Here is a 20,329-nt window from a genome sequence, read left to right as displayed (position 1 = left end):
GGACTCAGTGCCGGATAGGAGCTCAAGACAACATGCTCCCTTCTGCTCGATGACCTCGTCGGTGCCAGAACTTGCTCTGCCAGAGTTGGCAGTACTAGGAGAGCCATTTGGTCCCTGGCCACTGCAAATGTCTCCAGGGTGGACAGCACTGAGATCCTGCTGGTGCCATGATGACCTCCCGGTGTCGGTGGATGGTCCTGTACCAGACTCAGCGGCACCTGTGAGCAGGATGGAGTCGATGGTGTCACAAGCAGAGTGGGGGTAAAGGAGTGGCCAGACACAGGTTGCACACTGCTGCACTCTCCGTGTTTGTCCTTCCTCGATTCTCGGGAAGGTCCCACCTTGGATCGTTGTTTCTTGTGTTTTTTCCTCAGCACTGGTGAAGGGGAATGGAGCCAGGAGACCAGTGCCACTGGAGGAGCACTCCACACCAATGTCTGACCAGCTTGGCTTTGATACTGGTCTGAGCCTGGCTTCCATCAGGATAGAACTTAGCCTAACATTCCTGTCCTTTTTCATATGAGGCTTGAACTGGCAGTAGATCTGGCAACGCTCTCGAATGTGATCCTCCCCGAGACACTTCAGACAGCTGGAGTGCTGGTCGCCCACCGGCATGGGCTTGCCGCAGGAGGCACAGGATTTGAAGTCCGGAGACTGGGGCAGTCCTGGCCCCGGGGGCGGAGGATGCCCTTCTAAGCTAAATGTGGAAGGTTTAACTATATACACTATGACTAAAAGAAATATCTGTAAATACCTGTATTCTTTACTACTTAAATGCTCTGCTTTAAGCTTCAAATCTTGCTAACTTTTATAGCTTTTTCTCTATTCCAAATGATTACTACAGAGGCTAATTGAAATGAATTAAACCTATTTGGATTCTTACAATACGAACCTTAGAATTAACAAGTGAAACTTACCACAAATTTCCCAATGAACAAATCAGTCACCTTATTAACCAGGCACCCAACTCATATAAAAGCAATTCAGACAAAAGTGATGGAGAGTTGAAAAAAATTAACCTAATTAAGCAATAAGAAACTGCAGGGCGTAAATTGTGTAATAATTTACATCTGCTGAGTTGTTATAACTAAAATCCTCCACACTTGCAGCAGAATGACAGTAATATTTCAATTTATGGAGCGTACTACTGTACTAATTCATTAGTAGTTTCAAATATAAATAGCTTTTTTTTTTTTAAACACATATGGACAAACTGGAAAGGGTCCAGAGGAGAGCAATAAAAATGATAAAAGCTTTAGAAAATCTGATTTATGAGGAAAGGTTAAAAAAATTGGGCATGTTTAGTCCTAAGAAAAGAAGACTGAGGAGGGACCTGATAACTGTCCAATATGTTAAGGGCTGTTAAAGAGGACGATGATCAATTTTCTCCAAGTCCACTGAAGGTAGGACAAGAAGTAATGCACTTAATCTGCAGCAAGAGAGATTTCGGTTAGATATTAGAAAAAACTTTCTAATGGTAAGGGTATTTAAACTCTGGAAGAGGCTTCCAAGGGAGGTTGTGGAGTCCCTGTTACTGGAAGCTTTTAAAAACAAGTTGGACAAACACGGTCAAGGATGGTCTAGGTTTACTTATTCGTGCAATGGCAAAGGGGATTGGACTTGATGGCTTCTTGGGGTCCCTTCCAGCCCTACATTTCGTCTATGATATATTCTCCCATAATGATGTAGTTTATGACATGAAGACATTCTTAGGAAAAGACCATATATTGTTTTAAATTAAGCTACCACTTCAATAGTAATGGCTTTAAGATCTGTTGAACTCATGTTACTTTTAGTTTGAGAACTTAGACTTGGATCTACAAAGGGACTTTGCCACAATGCCTAACTTTTAGATGCACAGAAAAATCACTGGAATCCACAAAGCCTGAGTTAGGCACCTAAGAACGGGATACACAAAAGCCAGGCCTCTAGGCGGGGCCACCTAAGCTAGCCAATGGGAAATAGTGATGAGAGAAGTATGTCCTAAGCCCTGTTCCTCTCACAGATTTCAGGACCTAAATCCAGGCTATATGGAGGCACCTACTTCTGTTTGCAATCCACAACTGGAAACCCATCTCCCCTTTCTTGGAGTTAGACAGCTTAGGTGGCTAAGCTGTTTTTGCAATTTCACACAAAACAGCTGGGGGGATAAGCCTCTATTACAACCTTTAACCCAGTGGTTAGGGTACTCAGCCAGTGTGTGGGAGATCCCAGTTCAATTTCCCTCTCTGCCTAATAGGATGTTTAGTCGAGTATAGTGTCCTGAGAACAGTGAATGGAGAATTAGCTCCCTGTTGCTGCGAATGAATTTTAAATGAAGTCTATAACAATATCTTTCAGCATCCATCTCCAACATATCTGATCCGCTGAGACTGAAGAAAGGATGAACAGCCTTGGATGAATAGCATCCATCCACCACTTCAAGCCATCATGCTATAAACCAGAGGTGGACAAACTATGGCCTGCGGGCCAAATCCGGCCTGTGGGTCCGTCCTGCCTGGCTCCTGAGCTCCCAGCCAGGGAGGCTAGCCCCCGGCCCCTCCCCAGCTGTCCCCCCTACCCTGCAACTTCAGCTTGCTGCACGGGCAGCATGGCTAGCGCACGCCCACTTCCTAGGCTTTCCAATAAGACTGTCCTGCCACTCTGAGCAGCATGGTAAGGGAGCGGCGGGGGTGGATAAGGGGCAGGAGGTCCTGTGGGCAGTCACGGGACAGGGGACGGTTGGATGGGGCGGAGGGTGGGGGTGGTCAGGAGACAGGGAGCAGGGAGGCTTGGATGGGAGTAGAGTCCAGGGGGTCCTGGGAACAGGAGGGGTTGGATAGGGGGTGGGGTCGGATAGGGGGTGGGGTCCTGGGGGCACAGTTAGGGTTGGGGGTCCCGAGTGGGAGGCCTGTCGTGGGGCAGGGTGTGGACAGGGGGTGAGGTCCTGGGGGGCAGTTAGGGGCGGGGGGTCCTGGGAGGAGGCGGTCAGGGGACAAGGAGCAGGGGGGGTTGGATGAGACAGGAGTTCTGAGGGGGGCAGTCGGGGACACGAAGTAGGAAGGGTCGGATGGGGGAGGGAGCCAGGCTGTTCGGGGAGGCACAGCCTTGCCTTCCCTGCCCTGCCCTCCATACCGTTTCGCAACCCCGATGTGGCCCTCGAGCCAAAAAGTTTGCCCACCCCTGCTATAAACCACTTCTGCACTCCCCGAATCCCGGTCCTGCTGTGCACCAGTTCAGTAGCCTCAAGCAACTAATATGGCATCTGGGAATTGCTGGGACCCATGGGAGCTCCTGTCATGCCTCCTTTTCCCCCGACAAACACACACTAAACTGGTAGGCACATGTGTGGCATGGGAGCTACTATGCTAGCTTTATGCCTTAAAAAGATTCATCTCTAATGGGATGATTCTCCAGTGGCTAGCTAAGTTGATTTTAGGACTGCCTTGCACTGGTAGTGCAATGTAACAGAGCTGCAGTGCAAGGAAAAAACTATTCATACATTTCATTTTATTACAAAATGAGGGATAAATGCAGAGCCTTTTCATCATCAACAACAAAAAATGACTTTTCAAGACACGGATGTAGAAATACTGGCAACTATAAATCTTTAACATGTATTATACTTTTGCTGAGTCCAGGATAAAAATTCTAAAGGTGCAGAGGCCAGTACTTAGTGGCCCATGGGTCGGATCTGACTGACTCACAAATTCTAATAATTTTGCCTGGACAAATGAAGTTGTTAACTATTTATTTCTACAGATTCAAAGCTCATATTTGTTGATACCATGTTAAAACCCACTTATTTTAGAGTAAACTCTACCTGCGAGAATGCTGGCAGGGCTATTACATTAATTCCTGCATCACTGTTTGGTTCTTGGAGGTCTGGTATTTGTAAGAGAACTGTTCCAACTGGCTGTGGCAGAAACTCATTGTTACACCCATTCATGGGCTCTTTTTTGCTATCACCATAAGTCTCTCCCTGTTGAATTGCGTACATTTGCTCTACTTGTTCTCTGAGATCAGATGGCAGTGCTTCCAAGACAGATTGATCTAACTGCAAATAAAATAAAATAAAAAGGTCATTAGATGTTTGGAGAACCAAGAACATAAGAACAGAAAAACAGTTAAAAAAAGAGTCACAGTACTTATTTTACAAACTGAAATTAGAAGAAATTAAAACACAACAATGGACATCCTAATCTGTATACACAAGCTGACTTGGGAATCTGACAGTACTGAATGTTGTAGCACAGTAGTTCTCAAACCTTTATATTGGTGACTCCTTTCACATAGCAAGCCTCTGAGTGCGACCCCCCTTATAAATTAAAAACACTTTTTAATATATTTAATACCATTATAAATGCTGGATGAAAAGCAGGGTTTGGGGTGGAGGCTGACAGCTCGCGATCCCCCCACGTAATAATCTTGCGACCCCCCGAGGGGTCCTGACCCCCAGTTTGAGAACCCCTGTTGTAGCAGCTGTATTATGTAAAAGGCAAAATTAAGTTAGTACACATAAATGCTTAGTCTTGTATTTTTACAAATAATATTTAACATAGTAAATATAAATCCTATATAAACTTTCCTTCACATTCATCTAACCTTCATTATAATCCTACATAACTAATATGAATAAAATATTGGCAACATATATATTGATTTGAACATAAGTCTTCTATCTGGTCTAAAGCAGTTGACTGATCATTCAGCAATACAGCAACTGAGCGATCATTCAGTTTAGTGCCAGGATATTTATATATATGCTCCAATTTACTTTGGTGTTACTAATCTGGTGTATTTACCGCAAGATCAGACTTCTCACTGACATATTTGTAACATGGGTTTTGTTAGTACAGTCAGTAAATTTAAGATATGCTTTTCCCCCAAAACCATAAACACCATTCAATAATCAAGTCAGTTCTCAACAGTTGGTCCCAGGGGTAGATTTCCATAAAACATAAAATTACTAACATCAAACAAATGAAATGGTGCATCAGATTCCAAAAGCTGAAATATTTAATTGCAGCTCCCTGAGTGACAGAGAGTATGACTGATAATCACAATAGGAACATCTTAAATGTAGATTTGAATCCATGTTGCTCAAGATTATTATTACTGTAGCACCTAGGAGACCCAGACATGGACAAGGACTACACTGTTGTATTTGTAGGCCAGTGGTGGGCAACCTGTGGCCCATCAGGGTAATCTGCTGGCGGGCCAGGAGACAGTGTTTACATTGACCGTCGGCAGGCATGGCCGCCTGCAGCTCCCAGTGGCCACATTTCGCTGTTCCCAGCCAATGGGAGCTAGGGGAAGTGGTGCAGGCCATAGGGCCACTGGGAGCTGCGGACCGTCAATGTAAACACTGTCTCACGGCCCACCAGCAGATTACCCTGACGGGCCCTATGCGGCCCGCAGGTTGCCCACCACTGTTGTAGGCTCTGTGCAAATACAGAACAAAAAGAAAGTCTCTAAAATGAAAGGAAAATAGCAATCTGTACAGAATGAAATACTGTATTTGCTGGTAAGTGTTGCAAATACAGGTTTCAGGGGAGTATTCCAGATGCTTTCTTCTACTGATTATCCTTAAGAGAAATTTTAAAATCTCATACCCAGGGCACAGCACAGGGGTATATAATTGCAGGATTTTATCAACAAAAGGAAATATAACATTAAATATAGGAGCTTATTTTATTAGGTCACTGTCTATTTTCTTCACCATAAATGAGGTTGGAAAGAATAAAAGGAGAGCAACATCTGCTTCTACGCTTTGGTTCATTGGGACAATTTTGAATTTCTGAATAATCTAACCATTTCTAAGCATACTGAATTATACTACAAGAAAAGGGGGCTTTTCAAATTCTATTACTTTTTTATTTTGTTTAATACAGTAAACAAAATTAACATGGCAAAATCTGAATTACATCATTTGAACCTTTTGAATTAGGTGTGTTACTAATTAATTAGTAAGGTAAAGTGTAACCTTGTGCGGAGCAGAATTCTTATTTAGCTCTAGTCAGGTATTAGGATGAGCAAGTGTGAATATCAGGACTATAATAAAAGGATACTAACAGTGCTTAAGAGCGCTACCTTCATGAAAAACATAAATGGTACATTGTAAAAGTCCCCTTTAATAGTTCATTAGCAATTAGCCTATACGGAAAATAGTCCCTATTAATAACATCATAATTAAAGCTCAGCACATACTATAGAATTAAAAAAATACATATTTAAATTCCTAACAGAGTATTGCTATTTTTATTATATACGAGCATTAACACAAAAAATGTGTCGTAACTCTGAGTTAAGTTTTCAGAACGTCATGATTTTTAAAACCAAGGTTTGTATTTCTTTAAAGAGCTTTAGAGTTGCTGGGTGAAGGGTAATCTATTCAATACTCTGATCTCAGAGTATCTTCTCCTTTTTAGTCCCAGTTCCATTCTCTGACACTGTAAAAAGGAAGAAAAATCCTGGAAGAATGACAGTTTTTCCTGTTGGGTATTTACCAACAAAAATAGGAACTGCATTCCTGTACAGTAATTACAAACAAATATGTATCAGAAGTTCCGTACCCCTCACATTTACCTGGGAAGGTGAAGGAACCTCAATACTTAAATTAAGTCTTGATTTTACGCTGATAGGAGTGTGTAAACCATTCCATTTGACTGCAGACTCAGCCTTGCTGGTAATGGGATTGAGACCAGATGTCAGATGGGTAGTGAGAGATGGCAGAAAAGTGCATGTTCTTGATGCAGACGATATTTCGAGATCCATAGCAGCCACAAATACTATAAATGTAGAAAACAATATACAGATAAATTCTCTTAACAGTTCAAAAACAACTTACTTTTCACATGGTAGGAAATTTTAGTTACCCTATGCTTCTACTGAAAAACATTTGGTAGTTTGTGCAATAATGGGAATGGTTAGTGAGAACCTTTTTCTACTTTAAATATCTACCTTAATTATCCATCTATCTTTTCAAGATTTTGTAGAAGTTCCGATTCTAAACTAATTCATACATCCCTCTTTTTCAGGTGGGATGGAGCAGCAAAACATGCACACAAAGTCTTATTGCTTACATAACTTGAAATGAATTTTTGTTGAAAAATGTTCAGACGCAAAATCAAATTAAAATGAGTTGTGTCTTAAAGGAAGCCAATACGATCACAAACCCAAAATACAACTGACCATGGCAGTTTAAAGCATGCAGTGTTGTTGTCGCCGTGTCAATCCAGGACATTAGAGAGACAAGGTGGGTGAGGTAATATCTTTTCTTCGACCAACTTCTGTTGGTGAGAGAGACAAACTTTCCAGTTTATACAGAGGTCTTCTTCAGGTCTGGGAAATATACTCAGAGCATCACAGCTAAATACAAGTTGAAACAGATTGTTTAGCAAAAGTAGTTACTGACCTTCTTTATGTTCTTCTTCTGAAGATTTCTTAGTTTTTTGAACATGTAGAAGATCGATAACTGAATGTGATCCCCCAGGTAAATGTCCAGATGGTACTGATGAGCGAGAGGAAACAGCTGAAGTGGTTTTATTGATGGGAACTAACTGATGCACCTGAATTCCAACCTCAAAACAAAAAACACATTTTGTATCCTTATTTCTAATCACAAAGCCAAGAACAGTAACAAATAAGGGCAACTTAAACTAACAAATTTTATGGAGTTTTGTTTGTTTGGTTTTTTTTTGTTTTTTTTTAAATATATAAACTCTCCCAACCCGCCTGACCAAAACCATCCACCTACTACTAGAGGAAAAATATTTTGCAGGCACTAAAAATAAAATCAGCCCCCGCAAGTCAACTGCTAAGAAATTACAAGAGTGCCACCCTTCTTCATTTCTCTGGGGTAAAGTAAAGAAAAAGTGTGTGTCAACAGGACCATATGAACAATTTATATAACTTATATTGGTTTTACTAAATTATACAAACTCCCCAAACTCAAACAAGTATATATGTTGCAACCAGGAGTAGAAATTTATACTAACTCAGAGAAGTACCCATGACAGCTGAAAGATGTATCGAGTGACGGATACTATTTTTTTCTCCCAATTCACTGATCTAATCTATACTACACTTACCACTTCAGTATCTGAATATCAGACGAACAGTGAAGGTCCATGCCAAGTGCACAAGGGCAGGGTTTCCCCCAAAGTGCAATAGAAACAAACATACTTTCATTTTCTACCAGATACATTTCCTGCCCAGAAAAGCTTTCCTCACCTTTAATTTAGTCCAAAATCATATCCAAAACAAAACAGCAGAAGTATTTTTAAAAATTATTTTGCCCAATTCAATGGTGCACCTGGGTACCATTTGCAGGCTTACCTCCAACTTTCCTAAAACCTTGGACGGGAAATCCTGAGATAGCGTACGACAGGCCACACTGAGCATGAAATAAGTGGTGGGTGGATGGCTGCTAGGACTTTTTCTATGTTTATATAGCTAGGAAATTATTCACTGCCAATTAGTTTAGCTGAAATTGTGATATTAAACTGTGAAACCTCTCTCTATAAAAATGGCCTGTTTGGGCTTCCACATTTCTATTCTAAAAAGATTACTAAATTAAGTGTACTCAGTTTACAAATAGTCAAGTTGTACTTTATCATATGTAAAAGTGGCAAAGAGTTCTGTGGCACCTTATAGACTAACGGACGTATTGGACCATAAGCTTTCGTGGGCGACACACGAAAGCTTATCCTCCAGTACGTCTGTTAGTCTATAAGGTGCCACAGGTCTCTTTGCTGCTTTTACAGATCCAGTCTAACATGGCTACCCGTCTGATACTTTATCATAAGTGAAACTATTACCCTGTTAATGTCAATCCAAATCTGTGCAGCCTAATAAAGTTAATATTTCCATGTAGAGCAGGAAACGTAAAAAACAGAAACTTTAACTCTTTGTTTTATTAACTCACCCCTCGCATATCTGATATATTCAGTTTCATTGTGTGAAACATGTTTAGTGTTTCTTTCCCGATTACTTTTGCACTATCTGTTGCATGGTCAAGAGTTACAGTTCTGCAAAGAATAAAATACAATTAAAGAAAAGATGCATTACAAAATTGCAAAGACTTTACATTATTAATTCCAGACATCATCTCAAAGAAAGATATACTACTTGATTCCATGGAGGAAAGTAATTTCTAAGTCTACAAAATTGGAATAATAATTTTTAGGAAAACTAGGACAAATACAATATAGAAACATTGATTAAAATCAATACTTATGAGAGATGATTACCAGTCTAAGACAATTTTAAAAAATTCTGGATTATTAAGTTTATAGGGAGGAAGGGAGAAACATTTTTGTCCTCAATAATTAACTAACATTAATGATCTGATAGGTGAGAAACCAAGGTTTTACTGAAACCATCCGAATACGTATATAGCAGCCAGAGGTGTAGAGGAGTCTGTAACTACACTATTTCAGTTTCAGTCTTCTTTCCTTCATACCCTGAAGGATGCACTGGTGGCATCAAGCTCATTCTTTCCCACTCCTGCTTCATCTAACACCTACTATCTTCTCCCAATATTGTCTCACTGTTTCTGTTGCTTGGTCTGTATCTAGCTGTTGTCTTGTCTTATACTTAGATTGTAAGTTCTTTGGTGCAGTGACTATATTTTTATTTTCTATTTGTACAGCACCTAATACAATTGATTGCTAGTCCAAGACTAAAGCTCGTAAGTGCTATAATAAAACATATAATAAACAAAATGCCTCACAACTTTCTAACCTCTGAAGTATATTCTGTTCACCTTTCCTCTCCTTTTCTGTAAGTGCAGCTGTCGTTTATTGTTTTTAATATTCCTTGTCCTTTCTTTCTAATTTGGACACATTTGTCTCCCCTTCCTTTCTCCTCCCATATTCTCCATTTTTATCCTGGATGAGTTCAGTTTTCAGACTGATGATTGATTCTGCTGCTTCTCACTTCTACTTTACTTCCTCCTCTAACTCTAGATCTACTGCTCAATACACCTATGAAAGGGATCAGTACTAATACTTTTCTTATGGGACAAATCTAAGCAGTAATAAGTGATTTGTGTAAAGCATTTGTACAGCATGCTATTTTACTTTACTAAACAGACTTAACAGAGACTATTAGCTTTGGAAAAACCCTATTGCATTCTATCTATATCAACAGTATTACATCAGATAGTTTTACTACATAAACAGGGTGCCAGAGCTTCTCTTAGATCTAATCTTATTTTCAGCATGATACAAAAAGGTGGATGTTCTCAAGGTCACCTTTTATAAAAAAATTAGTATTTATTCTGTGTATACTTCTCCGAAATCAGTTTGAGAGTGTACTATCGTAGACTTTTTTTTTTTTTTTTTTGTTAAACATCAATCATTTTTGGATTTGCTAAATTCAAGGAACCGTACACTTTAATAGATATGTGGCAGGCAATTAGTGCCACATACTGGAGTAGTGTGTCAGTAAGTATTACCAATTATTATTTTCTTGTTTCAAACAAGAAAAAAGCATAAAGCCTCACCAAAGCTATTTTTTTTTATGGTTTGTAATTAGCCTTCTGGAATCCCTGAAAAGATTTATTGGAAGCTGAACATCACAAAGATTAGACTGGGGTGCTCTGATTGGTGCAGCTGACTGTACCACAGTGCTGAAGAAAATTAACGCACAATTGTTAGAATTGTGTCAAGGTCGGTATTTGCAGCCAGCTGCTCTTCCAAAAGTGATTTTGACTGACAAAGCCTTTTCAGGAAGGCTTTGCAGACCAAACCACCCCTGCTTATTTCAAGACCATCACAATGAAGTTCCTTTTCTACTTCTAAAGGAGACTGGAAGGAGAGATATGAGTCTCTAAATTCCTCTAAGATTGTAAGAGGGACATGTATTTAAGACATTTTTTCCATGAAAATCCTATAGTCATGTTTCTATAGGAAAACAAGAACACCTAGGACTATACTAAGCAAAATGTATAGGAAGTTTGAGAACACTACTGCAACTATTATATAGTTATAGATACTATATAAAGTCCAATTCTGCAAGGCAAAAAGCATCTTTAATGCCCTTTATGTTTTACTGCGAGTTCACGGGGCTCAGCACGCTGCAGAAGTGGGTCCATACCTACATATTGATAAGTTTTTAATTCTATGCAAGGTTACCTGGCAATGTTGTCACAGATTCCATGGCCTCCAAATTTTGCAGGTTCTACAGGGGCCCCAGCCTTTCTGACCATTATTTTAAGAGTTAATCGTTTACCCTTCATCCCAGCAGCTTCAAGTCTATGTTGGATCTCTTCTGAAAGACTCAGAAGGAAAGCTTCTGCTTCCTTAGGCTAAAAGGAAGAGAAAAAAAAGTTCTTTATCACTCTCTGTCATGTATCTGATGTAGAGAGCTAAAATGTCTTTAAAAATTAAAAAAGTACTTTAGTTAATTTATTTCATGTAGTTTTGGCACTAAAGGGTACACTATAAAGATTTTAAAAATAAAGAAGAGCACAGCCAACTGACTACAACAAGAAAACTCATAGGTAAAAGTGCCTCTTTTTTAACTTGCTCTGTTTTGCCTCTGAATAGAAGGAGACTTTTCATTGCATGCATACTGCTATACTAATGTATGACAAACCTGAGGATACAAATTTCATATAATTTTGTCATTTGTAGTCAGAGGAGCATGTTTTGGCAACATCTGAGGTAAATCACACACTTTTGAGATGTGGAACATTGAAAAATTAGTTTTATTTTTCTACAAAAAAGTGCAACTTCTTTGTAGAGTCATTTTAAGAACAGCCTGATGCACAAACTTCAAGTTGTTTTATTCAAGAGATTTTGATGACAACTAGTACGAACTCTGAAAAGAGGAAGTTACTCACCTGGTGCAGTAACGATAGTTTTTCTAGATGTGTTTCCCTATGGGTGCTCCACTGTAAGCTTATCTGCACCTCTAATCAGAGATTTTAGGTAGTGGTGTCAGTTCAGCCTGCACATGGGCTCTCCCTCCCATGCTGCTTCAAGGCTATCCACATTGTCAGGGTGAACCCCCCTCAGTTCCTTCTCTACACAGAGTCCCTTATAAGGAACACCGAAATAGAGGGGAGGAGGGCAGGTTATGGAGCACCCACAGGGACATACATCTCAAAGAACCATTGCACAAGGTGAGTAACTCCCTCTTCGAGTAGTCCCACTGTAGGTGACTTCATAGCAATATCCTCCTTGGAAGGCTGAGGCTTTGGAGTGGAGGTGGTTACTATAGAGAGTACTATGGAGCCAAAGATGGCAGCGGAGGCTGAATCTCCAGTCATTGCATAATGATCTGTGAAAGTGTGGACAGAGGCCCAAGTTGCTGCTCTGCAGATTTACAAGATAGGGACATCTTTGAGGAATGCGACCAATGTAGAAATTGACCTCGTGAAGTGTGTACGATTCCAGACAGAAGCAACAGGTTGAGCCCTTGATAAAAGTGATTACTGCAACTTGAGACCCATTTGGATAGAATCATAGAACTGGAAGGGACCTCAAGAGGTCATCTAGTCCAGTCCCTTGCACTCAAGGCAGGACTAAGTATTATCTAGACCATCCCTGACAGGTGTTTGTCCAACCTGCTCTTAAAAAATCCCCAGTGATGGAGATTTCACATCCTCCCTAGGCAATTTATTCCAGTGCTTAACCACTTGGATAGTCAAGAATTTTTTCCTAATGTCCAACCTAAACCACCTTGTGCAATTTAAGCCCATTGCTTCTTGTCCTATCTTCAGAGGTTAAGAAGAACATTTTTTCTCTCTCCTCCTGTCACAACCTTTTATGTACTTGAAAACTGTTATGTCCCCTCTGTCTTCTCTTCTCCAGACTAAACAAACCCAATTTTTTCAATCTTCCCTCACAGACCTTTAATCATTTTTGTTGCTCTTCTCTGGACTTTCTGCAATTTGTCCACATCTTTCCTGAAATGTGGCGCCCAGAACTGGACACAATACTCCAGCTGAGGCCCAATCAGCGCAGAGTAGAGCAAAATAATTACTTCTCGTGTCTTGCTTACAATACTCCTGCTAATACATTCCAGAATGATGTTTGCTTTTTTTGCAACAGCGTTACACTGTTGACTTATATTTAGCTTGTGATCCACCATGATCCCCAGATACCTTTCCGCAGTACTCCTTCCTAGGCAGTCATTTCCGATTTGTACGTATCCCATTTTTGGATAGTCTTTGAGCTGATATGGTGGAGCCTTAGATTTTTCCATGAATGAAAGGAAGAGTTTAGGTGACTTCCTGAAGTCCTTAGTCCTCTGCAAGTAGAATCCTAGTGCTCTTCTAATATTTAGCATATGCAGAATCACCTCCCTGTTGTCACAGTGTGGTTTTGGGAAAAAACCAGGAGGATGGATCTGTTGATTCATATGGAAAGTGGAGGCAATTTTAGGGAGAAACTTGGGATGCAGCCTTTAAAAAGCCTTTGCCTTTAAAAAACGACAGCATATGCTGGGTGTGCCATGAAGGTCACTATTTCTCCTACGCTCCTAGCTGAGGTAATGGCAGTTAGAAATGCTGTCTTCATGGACAGGTGTAAGAGAGAGCAAGTTGCCATGGGATCAAAGGGAGGTCTAGTCAAAGCTCTGAGGTTAAGATCCTAGGTTGGAGAGGGTGGTCTCACATGTGGAAAGAGATTCCCAATGCCTTTAAGAAATCTATGAGTCAGTGGGTGAGCAAACACTGTGTAACCGTCTACCAGATGGCGGAAAGCCGTTATGGCTGCAAGATGTACCTTAAGGGAGCTCAGAGTTTTGACCTCTTGAGATCTAAAATGAGAGGGAGAGAAGACAAGGTTGGGTATTAGAGTAGCAGCCGTGTTAGTCTGTACCCACAAAAAGAAAAGGAATATACACAGAGAACATTAAATCTCCCCATGGTATTTTCCACTGAATGCATCCGATGAAGTGAGCTGTAGCTCACGAAAGCTTATCCTCAAATAAAGTTGTTAGTCTCTAAGGTGCCACAAGTACTCCTTTTCTTTTTGAGGTTGGGTATGTGTACTCAGAATGACACCAAACTTGGAATCATTTCCATTTTCGTAGGTAAGTATGTCGAGTGGTTGACTTTTGGCTGTGAAGCAACATGTCTTTCACCTAGTCAGAGCATTCTACCTCTAAGTCTTGGAACCAAGAAGGAGCCAAGACAGGAGGTGGAGGACCCACAGGTTGGGATGAAGAATCAGCCCGTTGCTTTGAGAGAGCAGGTGGGGAATGGGCTGAAGAGGAACCTGAAGGAAGTATTGCCATCTGTGTCAGGTAAGGGAACCAGAATTGTCTTGGCCAGGAAGGGGCACTCAGAATAACTCTCACTTTGACTCTTTCAACAGAACCTTGGACAGAAGAGGAAATGGGGGAAAGGAATACAAGAGGTCCTTGTCCCATGGGAGGATGAGGGCATCTCCCAGTGAATGTTTCCCCAGGCCAGCCCTGGATCAGTAACAAGGACATTTCTTGTTCCGGTAAGTAGCAAAAAGATCTGTAGTTGGGGTGCCCCAAAGGGCAAATATGTCTTGAAGCACCTCTGAATTCGGTTCCCATGTATGGTTGTGAGAAAAGTTCCGACACACTGTAAGCTGTCACGTCCTGTATCACTGGTAGATTGACAGCTGAGATGAGCACGTTGTGGTGGATGCACCAATTCCAAAATTTGAGTGCTTCCGTGCAGAGGGAGGGAGATCTGGCACTCCCCTCTGGCGATTTATGTAACACATATAGGTCATATTGTCCATCATGACCTTTGAGTAGGTGTTCTTGATGAAAGCAGAAAGTATGCACAGGGCCCTTAGCTCTAAAAGACTGATATAGAAGGTTGCTTCTGTGGAAGACCATTTGCCTTGAACCTTATGGTCGTGTAAGTGAGCTCCCCAGCCTATTAGGGAGGCATCTGTCATTAGAGTCAGCGTTGGTGGCGGCTGCACGAAGGGAATGCTTGCTCGGATATTGGATGGATCTCTCCACCAGTCAAGGGAGTGCTTTACTGCGGAGGGCAGTGATATCAGTTTGGTTAGTCTGTCCCTGTTTGGGGAATATACAGAAGTGAGCCACATCTCAAGACATGTCATCAACATCCAGCGTTTGGGGTGACAAAGGTGCATGCTGCCATATGACCCAGCAGCTGCAGGCAGTTTCTGGCTGATGTCTGAGGGCTGGCTTGGACTGTTGCATGAGACTAGTCCGAGTGGTGAGTCTGTGTAGCGGAAGGAAGGCTCTCGCTTGTACTGCATTGAGGTCGGCGCTGATAAACTCCAGTTGTACCAGGGTCAGTGTCAATTTCTGTAAGTTGAGCTGTAGACCCAGCAGCATGAAAGTGCGCATGTCGTCTGGATGGCAAGTACAGCGTCTTGAAACAAGGGAGCCCTGAGGAGGCAGTTGTCTAGGTACAGTAACTCCTCACCTAAAGTCGTCCCGGTTAACGTTGTTTCATTGCTGATCAATTAGAGAACATGCTCGTTTAAAGTTGTGCAATGCTCCCTTATATCATCGTTTGGCAGCCACGTGCTTTGTTCACTGCTTGCAGGAAGAGCAGTCCATTGGAGCCAGCTGGTGGGGGCTTGGAACCAGGGTGGACTGGCAGCCCCCCCATCAGCTCCCCGTTCCCCTAAGTTCTCTGTGCAGCAGCTGCCCAGAAGGCTATCAATTGCCGGCAGTTCAGCAGTCCTTCCCCCCACTGCTGTGTGCTGCTCTTGCCCTCTGCCTTGGAGCTGCTCCCCGGAGCCTCCTGCTTGCTGTGAAGGGCAGGGGGTGGGGGGAAAGAGGGGCTAATGTCAGGGTGTCCCCCTCCCCCATGCTCCCCGCTTAGGCTATTTCCATAGAGCATGGCAGGGCTCAGGATGGAGGGAGCTTCCTGGCAGCAGCTTCTGTCTCAACTTGCTGATCTACTTAAAAAAAGGCAGCGTACTTAGAGTGGCATCAGTGTACTTAAAGGGGCAATGTGCATCTCTCTCTCTTACGCAAACGGTGTGTGTCTCTGTCTGCCATGCTATTCCCCTGCCACCCCCCATTCATGCTGTCTTGTAGAGCGTGAGGCTACATTAACAACAATGGGTTAACCCTTGAGCTAGCAATCAGCTGAGCCCTCATCATTTAGCAGTAAGGCATTCCCTGGGAAATATCCCACCCTCTGACTTCACCAGGTCAACCAAGATTCATAATCATCATCCCTGTGTACCAGTATTAAATTGTTTGTTTAAAACTTAGAGTGTGTGTGTGTGTTATACATATATATAATTAGTCTTTTGTCTGGTGAAAAAAATTTCCCTGGAACCTAACCCCCCTTATTTATATTAATTCTTATGGGGAAATTGAATTCGCTTAACATCGTTTCGCTTAAAGTCGCATTTTTCAGGAATATAACTACAACATTAAGCAAGGAGTTACTGTACGGGTAAATCACATTGCCCAGCGTTCACAGGTGGGCCCCTACAACGGAGAGAACCTTGGAGAATACTCTGGGTACAGATGAGAGGCAGAACTGGAGCACCCTGTACTGATAATGGTCCTGCTGGAAGTAAACCATAGGAATCTCCCGTGAGATGGTTGTATCAAGATGTGGAAGTAAGCATCTTGTAGGTCGAGGGCCAAAAACCAATTTCCTTGCTCTAGAGCTGGAATAACATCTGCTAACATAACCATCTTGAACTTCTCAGCCTTCATGTATTTGTTTAATGCTTTTAGATCTAGAATGGGCCTTCAAACTCCCTTGACCATGGAGATCAGGAAATAAAGGGAGTAAAACCCTTTGCCCTTGAGTTGTGCTGGGACTGGTACTATGGCCCCTAAGTGTAACGGATGATCTATTTCCTGGCAAAGCAGGTTCTCATGAGAATGGTCCCTGAAGAGGGACAAGGAAGGAGGGTGGGAATTGGGGAGGGAAGTGAACTGAATGGCATAACCCTCTGAAATAATCTCCAAGACCCATCTGTTGCAGAGGATCCTCACCCAACTGCTGGGAAAGAGGGCCAGGCAACTTCCAAAGGGGCATGACAGGTGTGTAGGTGGCATCTGACATTGCACGATAGTTGTTCGGGCCTTCGACCAACCCATCAAAAGTGCTTAGAAGAGGCAGTCTGAGAGGTCACAGACTGCGGTGCTGACTGTTTCTGAGCCCTGAACCTCTTATGTTGTGGCTTGTAATAGTGCTGAGTGTGGTTACTGACGAGGTCATGCCCTATGCTATGTCTGAGAACTATATCTTCTCTGTCCCGCAGAGTAGATTCCCAGGGAGCATAATGTGGCCTAGGAATCCTTCAAGGTGCGGAGAGAAGAGTATCTTCTCCGCAAAGAGCTTGGGCCCTTCAAATGGGAGATCTTCCACTGTAGTCTGCAGCTCTTTGGGCAACCCAGAAAAGTGTAGCCAATAAGACTGTCTCATTACCAGTGCCATAGAGACAGAACAGGCCATTGTATCGGCTGCATCCAGTGCAGTCTGTAACACTGTTCTGGCTACTAACTGACCCTCTCTGACAATCGCCTGAAACTGTTCCTTTTGTGTCTCCAGTAAATGTTCCAGAAATGCATTGAGTTTCCCACAATCAATAAAATTATATTTGGCCATGGAAGCTTGGTAGTTTGAGACTCTAAACTGCAATGTCGCTGACAAATATGACCTCCTCTCATAGAAAGGTAGCTTTTTCCAATCACAATCATATGGGTCGACTTGGTGTGATGCTGCTTGCCTCGTGCATTAACCACATCAACTACTCACGGAGCTGGGTTGTGGATGTTGAAACAGAAAGTTTGCCTGTTTGGGAGGGATGCAGAATTTTTTGTCGGCTCCCTTGCCAGTTGGTGTATTCCAGATGACTTTGGCAGGAACTAAAATAGACTCATTAATTGGGAGGGCAATTCTGGGCGAGTAGGAGTTGTGCAGAATATCCACCAGTTTGTGATGTGCATCTACTACCTCCTGTAGGGGAATCTGCAGCTGGTCCACCACCCTCTTAGTAAGGCCTTGCAAGTTCTTGAAATCATCAGCTAGTGATGGGGAAAGGGCATTAAAGCCTCACCTGGTGAAGATAGGGAGAAGTTTGCTGGAGCGAAACTTCCCCTTCAAGACTTTCCTCCTCCTCTGGTTCAGGGGCTCTGGACAGTGACGCTCTAGGAGACCATCAGGCAGACTCTTTCTGAGAGACACTAAATGCCCGTGTATTATGGGATTTGTATGTTGCCTAAGGATCCCAATACGGCCCTGGGGAAGGGGGATGAGTGGTGGGAGTGCCCAAGGGGGCCCATACCACGATCAAGGTTAGTTCGATGGACTTGAGGAAGACCCGTGATGGTGGGCCACGATGAGAGGCCAGGGAAATGACCTCCTCCTGGTCACTGTCAGACTTGTTACCAACTAAGGGTGGCACTGGCTGGGTCATTCGTGGTACACAGCCCGGTGCTGAGGGCGAGTCTTGGTGCCAGGATGTGCTCGGTAGCAGGGTCCTGGTACCAAATAATGGGGATTGTGGTTCTTCCCCAACTGTCAGATCTCTGGGATACTGGAACTCTTGTGGTACAATTGGCTCACTCGGTACCGTGGAGGAGTGTCCCTGGTACGTTGTCCGTACTGACAGTTGTGAAGGTGCAAAGCGTTCCCTAGATGGGAGCTTTGTCTCACCCAACTGAAGGTTTTCTCAGTGCTGCTCCTTTAGAGGTGGTAGAGTGTTGGTCTTTGTCCTTAGAGGGAAGTACCACAACCTGACAGCTTGAGCTCCAGGTGCATGTAGATGGTGTGGCAGAGCTCATAGCAGAAGCATCCTGATGTTTCTGGGTACCGTGGTTCGGAGTAGCCAGTACCAAGGTGGCCACACTGGGGAACCCCTCTGACTGGCCAATGACTCAGTTTGGGGCCTTTGAGCCCTTTCTCTCGAAACTTTTCAGGAGGAATCTGCTGGTCTTTTCGTGACTCTAACCCCTTTGAAGTTGAAGGCTCCGGGGATGATCCAGGGTCAGCACCGGAGTCCCCTGGATGGCTGAAGTGTCTTCTCCATAAGGAGAAGTTTTAACTTCAGCTCCCTGTTCTTGCAAGACCTCGGCTTTAGCTAGAGGCAGAGGGAGCACTTCTAAGGGATATGGGACTCTCCCAGGCACTCAGAGGCAACTCTAGAAGCTGGGGATTCCCCTGGGGAGGGAGGTATCACCTTCTAGCAGTGAGGAATGCAGAAGAAAGTTCTTCTTTCTTCTCTTCTTTTATTCCCGCCCTTCTTTTTTAACTGAAAGAACGTAGAGAGTTTTCTAAAGGTCCCTGGGGCAGGAAATATAAGCTAAAGTTCTTTTCTTTTTTAATCCCAAGGGGATAAAATGAAAACACTTACTACTAAGGAGAACAAAAGAAACAAAAACAACTACTACTTATACTAAGGACACAGATAAGGAAGGGACAACTGCTGGCTCCTTCAAGGCCAAAGCAGTCAAGAAGGAACTGAGGGGGTTTCACCTGTGCAGTGCTAGACAGCCTCGAAGCAGACCACCAGGGAGGGAGAGTGCATGGGCAGGCTGAATGGACACTGCTACCTCAAATCTCCAATTAGAGGCACAGTGGAGCAGATACACCTACAGCGGAGCACCCATAGGGGCACTACTTGAAGAAATTCAGAAGATAAGATTTTCCTTGACACACATGGGGGCCTAAGCTGTCAATTTCTAAGCAATTTGAGCGTTCATTTCTCTCTCTTATGATTGCGGCTCTAAACTTCCAAGTGAACTTCTGAAGCAGCTGCAGTACTTTTGCTGAGGATCATCGCCCAAGTTGTCTATACTCCTCTTGGCAAGCTGGACCTAAATTCAGTGGCTTTACTTAAGGATTCCTCAGTGAACACTGCTTCACAGTTTGGATCAAATAACCCCACACTGCATTTAGCAGCATTTCATCCCTTTTTCTTCATTCATAATATTATGAAATTAAATGAAAAACTCCCAACATTGATGCAAGAAAGTCTGAGAAATCAAGCACTCAAAAATCAGGAAATTACAAAAGGAAAAGTTTTCTATTGCACTCTCAGACCTTGGCCATGAGGCCACTACCCATTTCATTTTCTGATTTCCAAGTGAAAAGTAATACATTAAGGTTTACTTAATATTAAATTTAATCTGTACTATAAATTATGAATGGTATGCAATGTGATCAAATTAGAATTTTGGTAGAAACATGGGTTCAAAGTTTCAAACTCTAGGTTCTGAAGTTAGGTTCCTAGGGATTGCCTAAACAAACATTTAGGTGTAAGTCTGTCACACACAAGTCTGCCATGCAGTAAGTGCCCATGCAGGCTCTGTCATGCACTAGAAGTTCCCCAGTGTGCTTTAATGCAGTGGCTCTCAACCTTTCCAGACTACTGTACACCTTGCAGGAATCTGATTT

At 42.7% G+C, this 20,329-nt stretch overlaps 1 protein-coding gene across 15 annotated transcripts in view; it reads right to left on the bottom strand.

Moving 5' to 3' along the window:
* Window positions 1-20,329, bottom strand: part of REV1 (REV1 DNA directed polymerase) — a 93,408-nt gene that overhangs the window by 22,228 nt on the left and 50,851 nt on the right. For all 15 annotated transcript variants that reach the window (XM_043537080.1, XM_043537090.1, XM_043537065.1 and 12 more), the window contains 5 exons: window positions 11,121-11,293; window positions 8,909-9,011; window positions 7,397-7,562; window positions 6,568-6,770; window positions 3,803-4,036 (listed from right to left, as the gene is read on the bottom strand). In XM_043537080.1, the coding sequence (XP_043393015.1) occupies window positions 3,803-4,036; window positions 6,568-6,770; window positions 7,397-7,562; window positions 8,909-9,011; window positions 11,121-11,293 (879 nt within the window). The remainder of the gene's footprint in view (window positions 1-3,802; window positions 4,037-6,567; window positions 6,771-7,396; window positions 7,563-8,908; window positions 9,012-11,120; window positions 11,294-20,329) is intronic.

This window comes from Chelonia mydas, chromosome 1, assembly GCF_015237465.2.
Source record: "Chelonia mydas isolate rCheMyd1 chromosome 1, rCheMyd1.pri.v2, whole genome shotgun sequence".
NCBI lineage: Eukaryota > Metazoa > Chordata > Testudines > Cheloniidae > Chelonia > Chelonia mydas.
Note: the sequence above shows the minus strand (reverse complement) of the source record. Positions and strands in the feature narration are given on the sequence as shown.